Consider the following 12,328-nt stretch of genomic DNA (forward strand, 5'->3'; position numbering starts at 1 on the left):
TAATTCGAACCAGAGGTTTTTGATTACGAAACTTGTTATTTACAAATAATAATGTTATCATTACAAGAAATCAAGCCACAGAGCCAGAAAATACTAACGTCTTCAAAATACATCATTGAGGGTGCCCAAGTAGCCAAATAAGATTTGTATAACTGCAGGCTAGGCCACTTATATACTCCCATTACCAAGGTTAAATTACAGAGAGTTGGCTGAAGCATGCAATTGATAAGTTGGAAGGGGCAAATTTAGCAAACAAGACTCGCATATGGCCAAATGTTGAAAGGCTTAATCCTTCACAAAATCAATTGCAAAGAAGCATCAGAGAGGAAATGGTATTGCAGATTGTAGAATGGGAAACGCTCTGCTATGCCTTGCATCCTGGAATGCATTGTTCTGCACAGCAATCTCAACCGATATCTTTGTGTGCTCTGCTCCGACCTGCTTCTTTACCATCCTACCACAAGTAGAAAAATTATTCAAGCTGCTGTAATGTCACTACGAAAAAGTGTGCAGTGCCAGTGTTATGTTTGACATTGAATACATAAGAGAACCAAGCAAATCACAACCATATGTTTGACATTGAATATCTCGAATTCCATCTATGAGATAAATGATACACATGTTCTACAGAATTGATTTTTAAAATATAACAGTTTACATCACATAAATTGATTTTTCCAGAGTTAATAACCATTTCTTTTTTGAAAAATTTTAATAATCGTGCAAGAACTGCTGAATTTCCAGCCCTAATTAAAGTTACATGAGCAAAAAACTTTGGTATGAGTGATCACACATTAAGATGCAAGTACTTAGCTAAAGAATAGTCATCTAAATCCATGACAATGTGATCTGGCATGATGTGTAGCATACCTTGGGTTAGATGTGCAGTTTGGTGTTGTTCCCATTAACCAGTTGATGCGACAGGAGGTTCTTTTGGATCTTGAGTAGATTCAACAGGCTTTTGATCACGGAATATCTTCCGTCTCCTTTTGGGGGGACCTGGTGCCAGAGGATCCTTTGGGTTCTGAGTAGCCTACATATTATCAGATTATGTCAGGATAAACACAATTTGAAATACTCCCATGAAAGGAACAATAAATCAACTAAACTATACTTGGAGCACTGGCTGGTATATCCATGGCATCAAAGGTCCATTTCCAAATGTCTGTGGGTCAAATCCACCCTGTAACACAATTAATTATTTAAAGCTCAATAAAAAGTCATGATGAATATTTGAAAAATTAATATAAATTTAAAAAGTCTTAGTAAACATTCATTTTAGGATACTGAAACAGATTGAGACATTGATTGCTATTATAGATATGATGTAGTGACCTAAAACTGATGAGCATACTCTTGCAATGACAGAACGGCCATGGAGAAAATTCACTTATCATGCAATAATTTTTAACAAGGGAAACATTAGAAGGAGAATGGAAGAACTGAAGATTAAGACATACTGGGAACATATACACAATGCCTGGTCGTACTGTTGCTTGGTTTCCATTCAGTGGCATGCCAAATTGATTCCGAGGCAAGACAGCTGGGTTTCCACCTTCCTGTTGCAAACATAATTTCCAAGAAAAGGTAAGTGACGCCATATAAATCTACCAGAATAGAAATGTACAGAAAGGAAAAAAAAACAGAATAATGAGGACCGTGGATTTTATATTTGGTTGGGGCCTGCTTTGGGTGGCAAGATATGGAGTTGGAAGAACTTGAAACTCAGTAGCCTTTGTGATTCCTAGAGAAGGCTGCCCATGAAGGGTTCAAAAACATTTAGTGATGTATCAATCATAAAAGAAATTATAAACACAATTATCAATCAACTAATGGATCAAATTAAGCGCAAACCCTTACATGGCCCTCATTTAATTGCACAAAACCACCAAGCTGCTGTACTGCATTTCCATTTCCAGATGCCATGCTAGTTCCAACATTTAGCTTGCGATTTTGGATCAATCTATTTGCTTTAGGAATTCGAGGCTTAATCTTAGGCTGTGTATCATCATATGTGTTGTCACTTAGAAGAAACTTCTCCATCTCTTTTATCAATCTAAGAGCTAGTTGGTATTTATCTGACAACATTCCTACTTCAACAAGCTGAAGACATCGCATTGATAAGTAATCATATCGATCAATTCTGTTATTAGCAATGACATCATCCGAAGACTGAGCAAGAGCATGCAATTGCTTAAAGTCTTTTTTCCACCGGTTAATGACATACCGCAATGGAATTTCATGCACTTGTTGCAACTTGAGTACAGACAAAGCATGCCTGCATAGGATCCCTCTAAACTGAAATGAACCACATATGCACTGAATCTCCTTCTCTTCTGTGTTGTATAAAACCCCATGGTTCTTGTTCATTGTTCTCTTGCCATCATCAAGAAAAATACATTCCCTGACATCAAAAGTAGATATGGGTCCATCTACCTTGAGCAGAGATGCATGACAGTACATTATGGCCTCAATCTCATCCTGAAACTTCTTAAACATATTAAGTGTGAAGACTCTAGAAATTTGTTCTTCCATGTAAAACTTAGACACAGAAGGTCGCCTCTTGTGAAATGTCTCAAAATCTGCTTGGGCTTCCTTTTCATATTTATCCAGCAACGCCATCTCGTATTTACCAAGAAATTGCTTCAAGGAAGTCTTTGTTTCAACATGCCCATCAAAAAATGCAACTATAGTCTCATTTCGCTGGGTGGTAGACATGCCAGCCCAGAATGTATCTTTCAAATATACAGGGACCCAAGAAAGCCGGAATTCATACAATGATCTGATCCATTCATTGCCTTGAAGACCATATATGTCAACCATCCTTGTCCAATCTTCTTCAAACTCATCAACTGTTAAGGAATCATAAACAGCCTTTTGCAATGCCTTATTAATGGATCTATAATCTGCTGAGCCACCTAATTTTTCAGGTACCCTTTTCAGTATCTGTGACAGGCACAAGCGATGGCGAACATTGGGGAGAACTTGACCCACAGCACTCTGAATGGCCTTAAAATGATCCGTAATAAGGGCCTTGGGGAACTCCCCATACATACATGCTATCCATGCCTTAAACAACCATACATATGTCTCCATGGTCTCATCTGATAGCAAGCTGCAACCCAGTAAGACCAACTGGCCATGATGGTTCACCCCAACAAATGTAGCAAGAGGTAGATCATATTTGTTCGTCACATATGTGGTATCAAGCATGACAACGTCATTGTAATATTGATATGCAGCTCTTGACCGTGCATCTGCCCAGAAGACATTTCTCACATGCCCCTCCTCATCCAAATCCACGACATTGAAGAAATTAATATTCTTCGCTTGCATTCGAGTGAAAAAAAGGCGAAGGGCTTCAGCATCCCCTTCCCCAAGCTTCAATCTACCTCTTTCAACAAAACTCCTATGCTGGCTCTCACTAAAGAGTAATTCTTCAAGCGCACTTAATCTATCAAGCGGCATAGTTGGCGGCGATCTTGGTTCATCTATCTCTCCTTTGTTTCGATCAGCTCGCTTCTTGGCAGCACCTGACAGCTGCCTATAACAAGTCAAGAACCTTGCCATGGAGGGGCTAACTGGGTGGTTGTGGTCAATGTTAGCCACAACCAAGTGAAGCATCCCATCACCCCAGAGCTTAACTTTAATCCTTGCAGGGCAATTCGTTTTTGCTGAGTTGCGCTTCCTGTACTTGGGCTCTGGTCGCTTCCGGCCACCTTTGCAGCACATCAATTCTAAGTACAAGCAGTGTCCGTCTTCCGTAAAGGCAGATCGTCTTATAGCGATGCCAAACCCCACCCGGCGAGCATATCTCTTGTAGAACTTTGATACCTCTTGATGATTCTTGAACACCATGCCCACCTCAGGTACTCTGTCGTCAAATTCATCTCCAACACTATCATCGATCAATTCATCATCGTCCATTCCTTCAATTGCGTCCATGGTAGTATCTCCCGTCACATCCTACAGAGTTTTTTTTTTAAAAAAAATCATCAAACATATAAAAGAATAAAAATTTCCTATCAGAAATCGCCAAAGAATCCACCTTTACAGCTAAAAGCAGAAGAAGAAAAGAAGGGAAGAAAGTAAAACCCTAAATCTACAACATGAAGTCGTGAAGCTAAGAAGACAAGAAACTAATCGAACGGAAACCAATAAACTACGAGTATGCGGGATGCAAGAGATTGAAAATTGACTTCAAGAGGTGAGCCAACCTGGGAGTTGAGAGTGAGGGCGGGTCTTCTTGGTTTCCTCTGTCGACCGCTGGGTCCTTCCATGACCTGCATCGCTTGCTCGAGAAAAGAGAATTGCACCTTTGTGTTGATCCCCGGCGTTGCTCTCCGACGAAACTGTAAGGATTTCGCCGAGGGTTTCCTGACGGTGAGCGAGAGAGGAGGAGGAGGAGGAGGAGGAGGAGGTGGTGGTGGTGCCGCGATGGTGGTCGGGCTCGGATCGCGAGTGCTGCTCCTTCTTCTGTAGGGAAAAGGACCCCACCGTAAACACGCGAGAGGCCAGTGACGACGGTACAAAGTTGAGTAAGGCCATCTATTTTAAGTATGGTAATTCTCAACTGCTCTGCCCTAACGTATCTATTTTTTATAAAAACCCTATCAAAACTTTCTTTTTCAGAAACACCCACCGGATGCTCTTTTTAAGTAAACCACCAGAAATATTCTGCAATAACCAGTCGTGCCTGTCCTACCCAGAAAATATTTTTCCAATCATCCTCTCAAAGTTAGAGATCCAAAAAGATATTTTACATCTATTAAAAATTAATCTCAACTATGTCAATCCGTAGGGATATCAATCACTCACCATGAGATCGGAAGATCAAATCCTGACTAATAGTCAGATGTTTACCCTCCACGCTATTCAACTATCCAAGACTAATAATCATCTATAATTTATCTCTTCTATGTTGATAATATCAATCACTCACCATGAGATCGGAAGATCAAATCCTGACTAATAGTCAGATGTTTACCCTCCACGCTATTCAACTATCCAAGACTAATAATCATCTATAATTTATCTCTTCTATGTTGATATGAAGACGGACTAGCGGAAATGCTCAACAAACAAATCACCTTTTTACCGGTAGACAAGCAAATTGGCCAAAGTTTTTTTCACTGTTTTTTTTTTAGGGTTTAGTTTCTGAATAGCAGCTATCCGGATTGTGAAGTTTATGAGATCACCGAGAAAGGCAGGAAGGAGTAATCATCATTGATCTATTTAGTCTAGCCTAAAGTCTACTTTTGGCACAGCATCATATTTTAACTAAAGATGATTGAGCACCCAGGTCAGAACTCAAAACGTACACGATAACCTAATCATTGTGAAGTTTATGAGATCACCGAGAAAGGCAGGAAGGAGTAATCATCATTGATCTATTTAGTCTAGCCTAAAGTCTACTTTTGGCACAGCATCATATTTTAACTAAAGATGATTGAGCACCCAGGTCAGAACTCAAAACGTACACGATAACCTAATCATAGTAATTAATGTTGATGAAACAGTTCTTTTTATGGTTGATTAACGTATTAATATGATTTAAATTATTACCATACTATATATTTTTTTTTTTATATGCATCAAGTATACAAATGCTTAGGCAGTGCGCATATAGAGTCAGAACAAATGGAGTAATATGAAACGTTGGATATTGCTGATGCACCATGTAGAGTCTCAAATTAGTGTCTGTTTGACAGTGATCTAATAAATAATACGACTGAAGAAAATTAATGCATAACTGAAGAACCACTAACAGGCCGACCCCCTCACATTTCTTCAGAAAAATAACCTTTAGGGCTAGTTCAATTGGGAGGGAAGGAGAGCATTATGCGAGACAACTTTTCATTGGTCTCGGTTAAAGCACACCAGGGATTATAGTAAACAACCACTACTTCCAATATATTGTTTGCTATTAGATATGAGTGACAATTAGATATGAGTGAAGTAAACAGCAGAAGGAATACTTGAGGCAGTTTTCATCCTCCTCTGAAGTTACAACATGGGAAGTTAAATCACATCCATTATGTTTTATATCCTTGAAGTAAAAAAAAGGCAAGTAAAACATAGGATTTGCACTGTATCAATGTATGGTTCGAAGAGAGAGAGAGAGAGAGAGAGAGAAACAAAATGAAAATGATGAATTAGATATCACCGAATCCAGAGAGAGAGAGAGAGACCTGGCCTAATTTCTTGAGCTACTCATTTTCATCTTCTTCTAGCATTAGCACTTGGTGCCCGCTGTGCAGCTTGCCCAGCAGCCCCTTCCTCTGGCATGTTCATGGCTTGGGTCATGGCATTCAGCACAATGAAGACTAGAGGAATTAAATACATCCACTGCAGATAAGATGATAAAAACGATTGGAAATGTTAGGTAACTTGATTAAGTCATCAGCAATTGCACTTTATGCTAATTGAAAAATATTAACAAACTTAATGTATGGATAAAACCTAACTGCACATGATGAAAGAAAAACAAAAAGGTCTCTTACATATTTAGCCCAGAAAGATCTTTCGGGTGGCATCACACCTTCACCAACTCCCTCCTCTGCAGCAAGCAATTCTTCAGTAAATGTCGGAGTTCTGCAGGTATTAGAGAATAAGGTTTGATATTTAACAAAGTTGTATTGGTTTACTGGTTAATACTTTCAAAACATTTACTCTGAAAATTTAGTATCAAATAATAGAACCAGTGCATTATATAAAGACATGATGGATTTATACTCAGTTTAGACAGGTGTAGTTGTACCTTGGAGCTTGCTCACTGGTCTTCATGACAGTGTATGACGTGAAAGACCACTTTGCAGGCTGAAAATGAGAGGTTATGCATACAAATATAGTTTTATTAACCAAAAGAATGCAAATAAACTAATTCTTATGCTCAATAACCTTCAACAATCCACCTCAAATACACAGAAAGAGGCAAGTTAATTGCAAGCCTAAGCTCTATAAAGTTCTCTTTCCTTAAAGTAGAACAAAGATAAGGCATCACCAAATGGTCTCATGGGAAGAATTAGCAGTTTTCTCTGAACTCAATCTGGGATCAAATCAACAATAATTCAACTTAAACTGAGTTTGAACTAGCAGTTTTGGGGCATTGGTTCTGCTTAACCAGTTTGAAATGGGATTCATATTGGCGACAGGGTTGATACTATGGATTTCCATTTCTTATTCCCTTCTTGCCTTTGTCTTCTGAGAGAGGGTGAGCATCATAGTCTGATGGACTGAGCTGGCAAATACCAGCAGCCATCATCTATATATGGGGAAGAGAGGTATTGGATGTGATGTAAACATCATCTTGGATTTGGGTGTGAATGTCTATAACTTGGCAGTTAACATAGTCAAGATGTTTAAACCACTTTTAACTTTGAACGTTTGAGCTTGATTGCTTATGGAAGAACCAAACCTGACATAAAACCTCTACTTGTATTGATGCTTCTTCTGTACACTTATTTAATTCAATTCTGTCCAGTTATCTCCTTGGTAATATTTGTGTATATGTTATTCTTACTAGTGATTGTGCACACGTGTTGCGTGTGTAATATAATACAATCTTAGCCAAAAGGCCCCTCATAAATTGGGTAAAGGTGCGTCAGACCCATGCAATAGTGCAATGCAAGGGTGACGCTAGCGATCGTGCACACGCGTTGCATGTGTAATATAATATATGAATACATGTAAATTTTATAAGAACAAATACTACATTTAATCTTAGCCAAAAAGCCGCCCATAAATTGGGTAAGGATCCGTCAAACTCATGTAATAGTGCAATGCAAGGGTGACACTCGAGAATCGTAGCAGCAAGCTATTGTAACGGACTCACTCTTATAAAAAAATAATTTAATATATCATACTTGATCTTAGCCAAAAAGTCGAAAAAATCATGCTTTCTAATATCGCCGACCCAAGGTATTTATAGAAACTTCTTTGCTCACAGTATTGCCAATCCTAAGATGTGGGACTAAAGAGATTCTAAATTCCTAATTGATTAATAAAAAAAATTCTCAATAATACGGCGCAATTGAGTCTCAAACTCTAGATCCCTAATTGATTAATGAGAAAAATTCTTAATAATACACTGCAGCTCAGTCTCGAACTCTAGATCCTTAATTGATTATTGAGAAAGATTCTCAATAATATACCGTAACTTAGTTTCGAACTCTAGATCCTGATTGATACGCTTGTAGAAATTATTAATAAATTTTAAAATTATTTTCGATGTGAATAAAAAAAAATGACATTAACATAATTTCATTTTGGACTTCACCAAAATTAGTTAGTAAAAGGTCCAGATTCTTAATAAAATAATAAGATAATATCAGGCTTAAATATTTTTTACAATTTATGTGGAGATTGAGGCTCACTATAGATTATTGTAATACATCTTTCATCACATGCATGCTATGTCATGTTGTATGATTGATCTTAGTTCTTTCCCTAGAGACAAGTGGATTTGTTCTTGTTCTACTTCCTTCCTTGGATCTGAAATTGAATTCACTAACAAACAAAAAAAAAAATCCTTCTCAGTCAAAACTTCGTAAACACACATTTTCCCCAGCATTTTGACTTATTTAATTAACGGTTCCCTGATAATGAGCAAGATTGAGAGAAAGTGCACAAGTAACATCAAGTAGGTTAGATCATAAGAACTCATAAAAGAAGAGAGAGAGAGAGAGAGAGAGAGAGAGAGCCTAGCATAGTAAGTCAGATATTCACTCAGTAAACACAATACTCCAAGATAAGACTAGGAAAAGGCATTCACCAAATTTCAATTTCTGCCAAGAATGGCTTTGATTGATTTCTGCAGTAGAGAACACCGCTTTCCTCCTTAATTGAGTTATTTTATTAAGGCTTTTTATATGTGTGGTTATCTTGTATGGATCAGCTGTTTAGCTCAGAGCTGACGTTAATACTTAAGAGCATCCATACAAACACTATAGTAGATGAATAGCCAACGAGTGTGGAGCATTCGGTGAAACATTATCACACTAACAAGATATTACATTATTACATAATTGTGCATATTCTTGAAGTTAGGGATTAGGAAGAAATCCATAGATCCTATATGCTCTGGCACATAAGCTGACATATAGTTGGTTGCTTGCTTAGTAGTTTGTATGTGATTGCATTAGTTGATAGAACTTTTTTCATTTGATTGCATTTGTTATCATTAGCAGTAAGTCTAGTGCTTAGTTGTGGAGTAGGATGCATTATTGATAGTGTTTTTATCAAACTTTCAGCGGTAATTGATGTGAATGCATCTGCATGATATTTATGGTATTCCTACTCAACATTCCTTGTTGACTTCCTTCGATTTATACTTAATTGAACAAGCTCCATCCATTGGCTTGTTCATCCATCAATCCACCTTTATCATCTAAGGAAAAATGAAGTAATCGACCAGAGTGGTGGAGCTACTTAATATCAGCTTGATAGGTTTAATTGTATTCTAGTCCACCTCATTTTGTTTTGGTTTCGAAAGTGATAGATAGTGTACAGATTTGATTGTTACATGTACTAACAATTAAGATATAAAGCATTATTACAACTACTTAGGAGAACAAACATAGTCTTAACCATCTAGGAGAACATACATATCTGAGTAATCTCGGATATTGACAAGCTCCAGCTGACCCATAATTCACTGCCAAAATATTCACACCATCCTGCAAAATCAGATGCAATTTGTTAAGAAGATAAAGCATTAAGTTAGTTGAGAGGATGAAATATCATATTGTTGTTATTAAGAAATAATTAGTAATTTATTATAATTATGATATCAATAAGACTCAATATGATGCTGTATAACTATAGCTCTCAAAGTCAGAATAGGCCCACAACAAATATAACTAACACCACCATTAATCTAACAACTGTACACTGTCTTTGATGCAGATCATAGAAATTACCTATGTTCAACTTACAACACTAAACCAGCAAAAGATCTTATATATAGAAAATATAACCAAAACACTTCATGATGATGAAAACAAGGATACAACATTGGTGCTAAGATTGATCTTCAAAGAGTTGATGACTGAACCAACAACCATGAAAATAGGGAATTAATTTAATGTTTGGTTGAGTCCTTCAGGCATAGGATTGTTTCTTCCTGGAATAATTTTCAATTTAGTATTGTAAGGGCCTAAGAAACCTAATCCCCCATGTTAGACATCGTCTTCTTAATAATATTTTATTTTTCAAGAGTTTGGTTGGTGCAGCAACAATTGGAAAGCTGAATTTTGTGAAGTATTTGATACTTTGTTTGTGTTTCTCCTCGCCATGCTCCACCATCACCCTATGAACAGCAAGGAGAAGAACCTTCCCATGATGTTTAGAAATGACCCTCTTGCCCTGTCAGCCTTTTTCTGCACGCTCGATTGTGACATCAATGCATGCTAATTTCATTTCAATGAACATAAGGATAATATATGAGACACAATTTTCAAGTAATCGCTGTAAGGTAAGGAACTATGGCATGAAGTTTTTTTTGCAAAACTAGATATCATTATACATGCCAATCATAAGTAATAGACAATTACCATATGGATGACCAAATGCTCGTCCAAACTCTCTCTAGGAATGCACCTCTGGAATAAAAACTTAATTAGCAAAGTAGCAATTAAGATCCAATTGCTTATGAAAATTAAATCCATCAACTATTATTGTCATTGAGAACAATCAATATCAGCGTGATATCCTTCAGGATGACCTTTAATACTTTGAAATATAGGTACAAAATAGCCATTTTCCATCATTACACAAAACATGGCATGGTTTTAAAAAGATTATCTAGAGGTTGTAACAATCCAAGAGATTGAAAAAATGTTGATATACAGCAAAGAATAGTAAAATTTATTATTCATTCCAAAGCATATTTGAGTATTATCTGGAGGATCAAATCTTAAAATAGTCAAAATAGTCCATGAAAGAATTGCTTAAAACAATTTTACAAGCATGCAAAAGCATCAACTCAGTGTCTTAAGAAGAAAAAGGAAAATCATGTAGCCATAGTAGAACCATTGATCTTGTAGAAGAGGTGGAAAATAAAAAGTCTAACCAGATAGTTTTTATTATATTATATATATAACAAGCTTTTATAATCTGAGCCAGACATTTAAGCACCAACATTTATAAAACTATTGCAATGTGAATTAAGTGTTAAGTGGACCAAACAAATCAGTCAATGAAATATATTTCATGTATTCAGACCTTTATTCTTATGTCATTGTCTTGTAGTTCACACATACATTAAAAGTGGGTTTATTTCTACTGTTACGTAGAATAGAACTGAACCTAAATCTGACACTATCTTGTTACAATATGGTACTGGAAGTAACTAAACTGCAATTTCAGAAGCATTATTTTGCATATCTTTCCAGTTCAAATTAGAATCAAAAGCGAATAGAACAAGGTCAAAAATATGAAGTTAAGCAGAAAGATCAGCAAATCAATGGTTGTTTACTCACAGCTCTGACTGATGAAACAACAAAATCTCTTCCCGGAGGGTCTAACACATTAGATGGTAGTCTGATCGTATAGTATCCATCTTCCTTCAATAGCTTCTGCAGCACATTAAATTTAACAGCTCCAGTGTCGATTTTATGACTCATCTAAATTCCAGTCACGCATAATAAAGGACATTTTCTCCGAAACAAAAAATACCTTGAAAGCCTCCTTTTCTTCTTCTGCCAGCGAGTTTCTCGAGAACCTAAGCTTGGTCAGAGTCTGTAATCATGTCCAACAGCACTGAGAGATGCAATAATTTGACCGGAAAAGACCAACACTCTTATTATCGCCCGTAATGAATGAAGATTACAAATCCCCCAAACATTAATAAGAAGATCGATTGGTTAAAGAACCAATAAATTGAAAAGCAATAGCGGTAGATCAAATCAAAGGGAAAGTGGAAACTGATCTATACCTGCCCTCCATGGCTCCAAGACTTGAGGCGAGCAGTAAAAGTTCCAGCAGGCGAGAACCCAGAGGTTCCCAACTGATGCTCCAGAGAGAACTGGACCGACTTGGAATCGGATGATCCGAAGGGAAGATCAAGCTCAGGTTTGCGGCGGAGCGGCGGGTGGGTAGGGATGGAAGGTTGCGGATCGACGGCTGGTCGGCCACCCTCGAGCCCGAATTCTTCATCATCCTGCACCAACTCATCTGACTGGAACCCAACGGCACCCGAGAACGAGAGGAGGGCCAAGAAGAGAACCAAGGGCAGCCGGCGGTAGCTCTTCCCCATCTCTGCGCTCCGCGTCGCCTGTACAATGCCAAACTTCTGCTCGAGTTACTACCAAAAGAATGTTGTCAGTCC

General features: G+C 37.5%; 2 protein-coding genes and 2 pseudogenes across 2 annotated transcripts; all 4 read right to left on the reverse strand.

Annotated features, from left to right (window-relative positions):
• LOC122055569 (protein FAR1-RELATED SEQUENCE 6-like) lies at nucleotides 1-4,538 on the reverse strand. Its single transcript, XM_042617059.1, has 7 exons — nucleotides 4,218-4,538; nucleotides 1,861-3,966; nucleotides 1,659-1,754; nucleotides 1,461-1,559; nucleotides 1,115-1,183; nucleotides 871-1,033; nucleotides 1-454 (listed from the first exon to the last, which is right to left on the reverse strand). Exons 1-6 carry the CDS (start codon nucleotides 4,287-4,289, stop codon nucleotides 905-907), a joined length of 2,571 nt encoding a protein of 856 aa, XP_042472993.1. The 5' UTR covers nucleotides 4,290-4,538; the 3' UTR covers nucleotides 1-454; nucleotides 871-904.
• A 1,399-nt stretch (nucleotides 4,539-5,937) lies between these two features.
• Nucleotides 5,938-12,326, reverse strand: LOC122055572 (ER membrane protein complex subunit 10-like). Its single transcript, XM_042617064.1, has 8 exons — nucleotides 11,936-12,326; nucleotides 11,677-11,739; nucleotides 11,481-11,576; nucleotides 10,554-10,601; nucleotides 9,606-9,677; nucleotides 6,761-6,819; nucleotides 6,504-6,594; nucleotides 5,938-6,348 (listed from the first exon to the last, which is right to left on the reverse strand). Exons 1-8 carry the CDS (start codon nucleotides 12,254-12,256, stop codon nucleotides 6,220-6,222), a joined length of 879 nt encoding a protein of 292 aa, XP_042472998.1. The 5' UTR covers nucleotides 12,257-12,326; the 3' UTR covers nucleotides 5,938-6,219.
• LOC121968715 lies at nucleotides 7,594-7,749 on the reverse strand (annotated as a pseudogene).
• On the reverse strand, nucleotides 7,751-7,896 carry LOC121968710 (annotated as a pseudogene).
• Nucleotides 12,327-12,328: the final 2 nt, after the last annotated feature.

The sequence above is a fragment of the Zingiber officinale genome, chromosome 3B, assembly GCF_018446385.1.
Source record: "Zingiber officinale cultivar Zhangliang chromosome 3B, Zo_v1.1, whole genome shotgun sequence".
NCBI lineage: Eukaryota > Viridiplantae > Streptophyta > Magnoliopsida > Zingiberales > Zingiberaceae > Zingiber > Zingiber officinale.

What these genes read in the sequence shown, in the direction of transcription:
- LOC122055572 (XM_042617064.1), bottom strand. Translation starts at nt 12,256, where the DNA reads ATGGGGAAGAGCTACCGCCGGCTGCCCTTGGTTCTCTTCTTGGCCCTC. An exon ending in CTTGGAGCCATGGAGGGCAG is followed by an intron (nt 11,740 to 11,935) that starts GTATAGATCAGT and finishes ACATGATTACAG; the next exon opens with ACTCTGACCAAGCTTAGGTT. An exon ending in ATCCGAGATTACTCAGATAT is followed by an intron (nt 6,820 to 9,605) that starts GTATGTTCTCCT and finishes TCTCATTTTCAG; the next exon opens with CCTGCAAAGTGGTCTTTCAC.
- LOC122055569 (XM_042617059.1), bottom strand. Translation starts at nt 4,289, where the DNA reads ATGCAGGTCATGGAAGGACCCAGCGGTCGACAGAGGAAACCAAGAAGA. An exon ending in AACCAAATATAAAATCCACG is followed by an intron (nt 1,560 to 1,658) that starts GTCCTCATTATT and finishes TGTTTGCAACAG; the next exon opens with GAAGGTGGAAACCCAGCTGT. An exon ending in GCATTGTGTATATGTTCCCA is followed by an intron (nt 1,184 to 1,460) that starts GTATGTCTTAAT and finishes ATTGTGTTACAG; the next exon opens with GGTGGATTTGACCCACAGAC.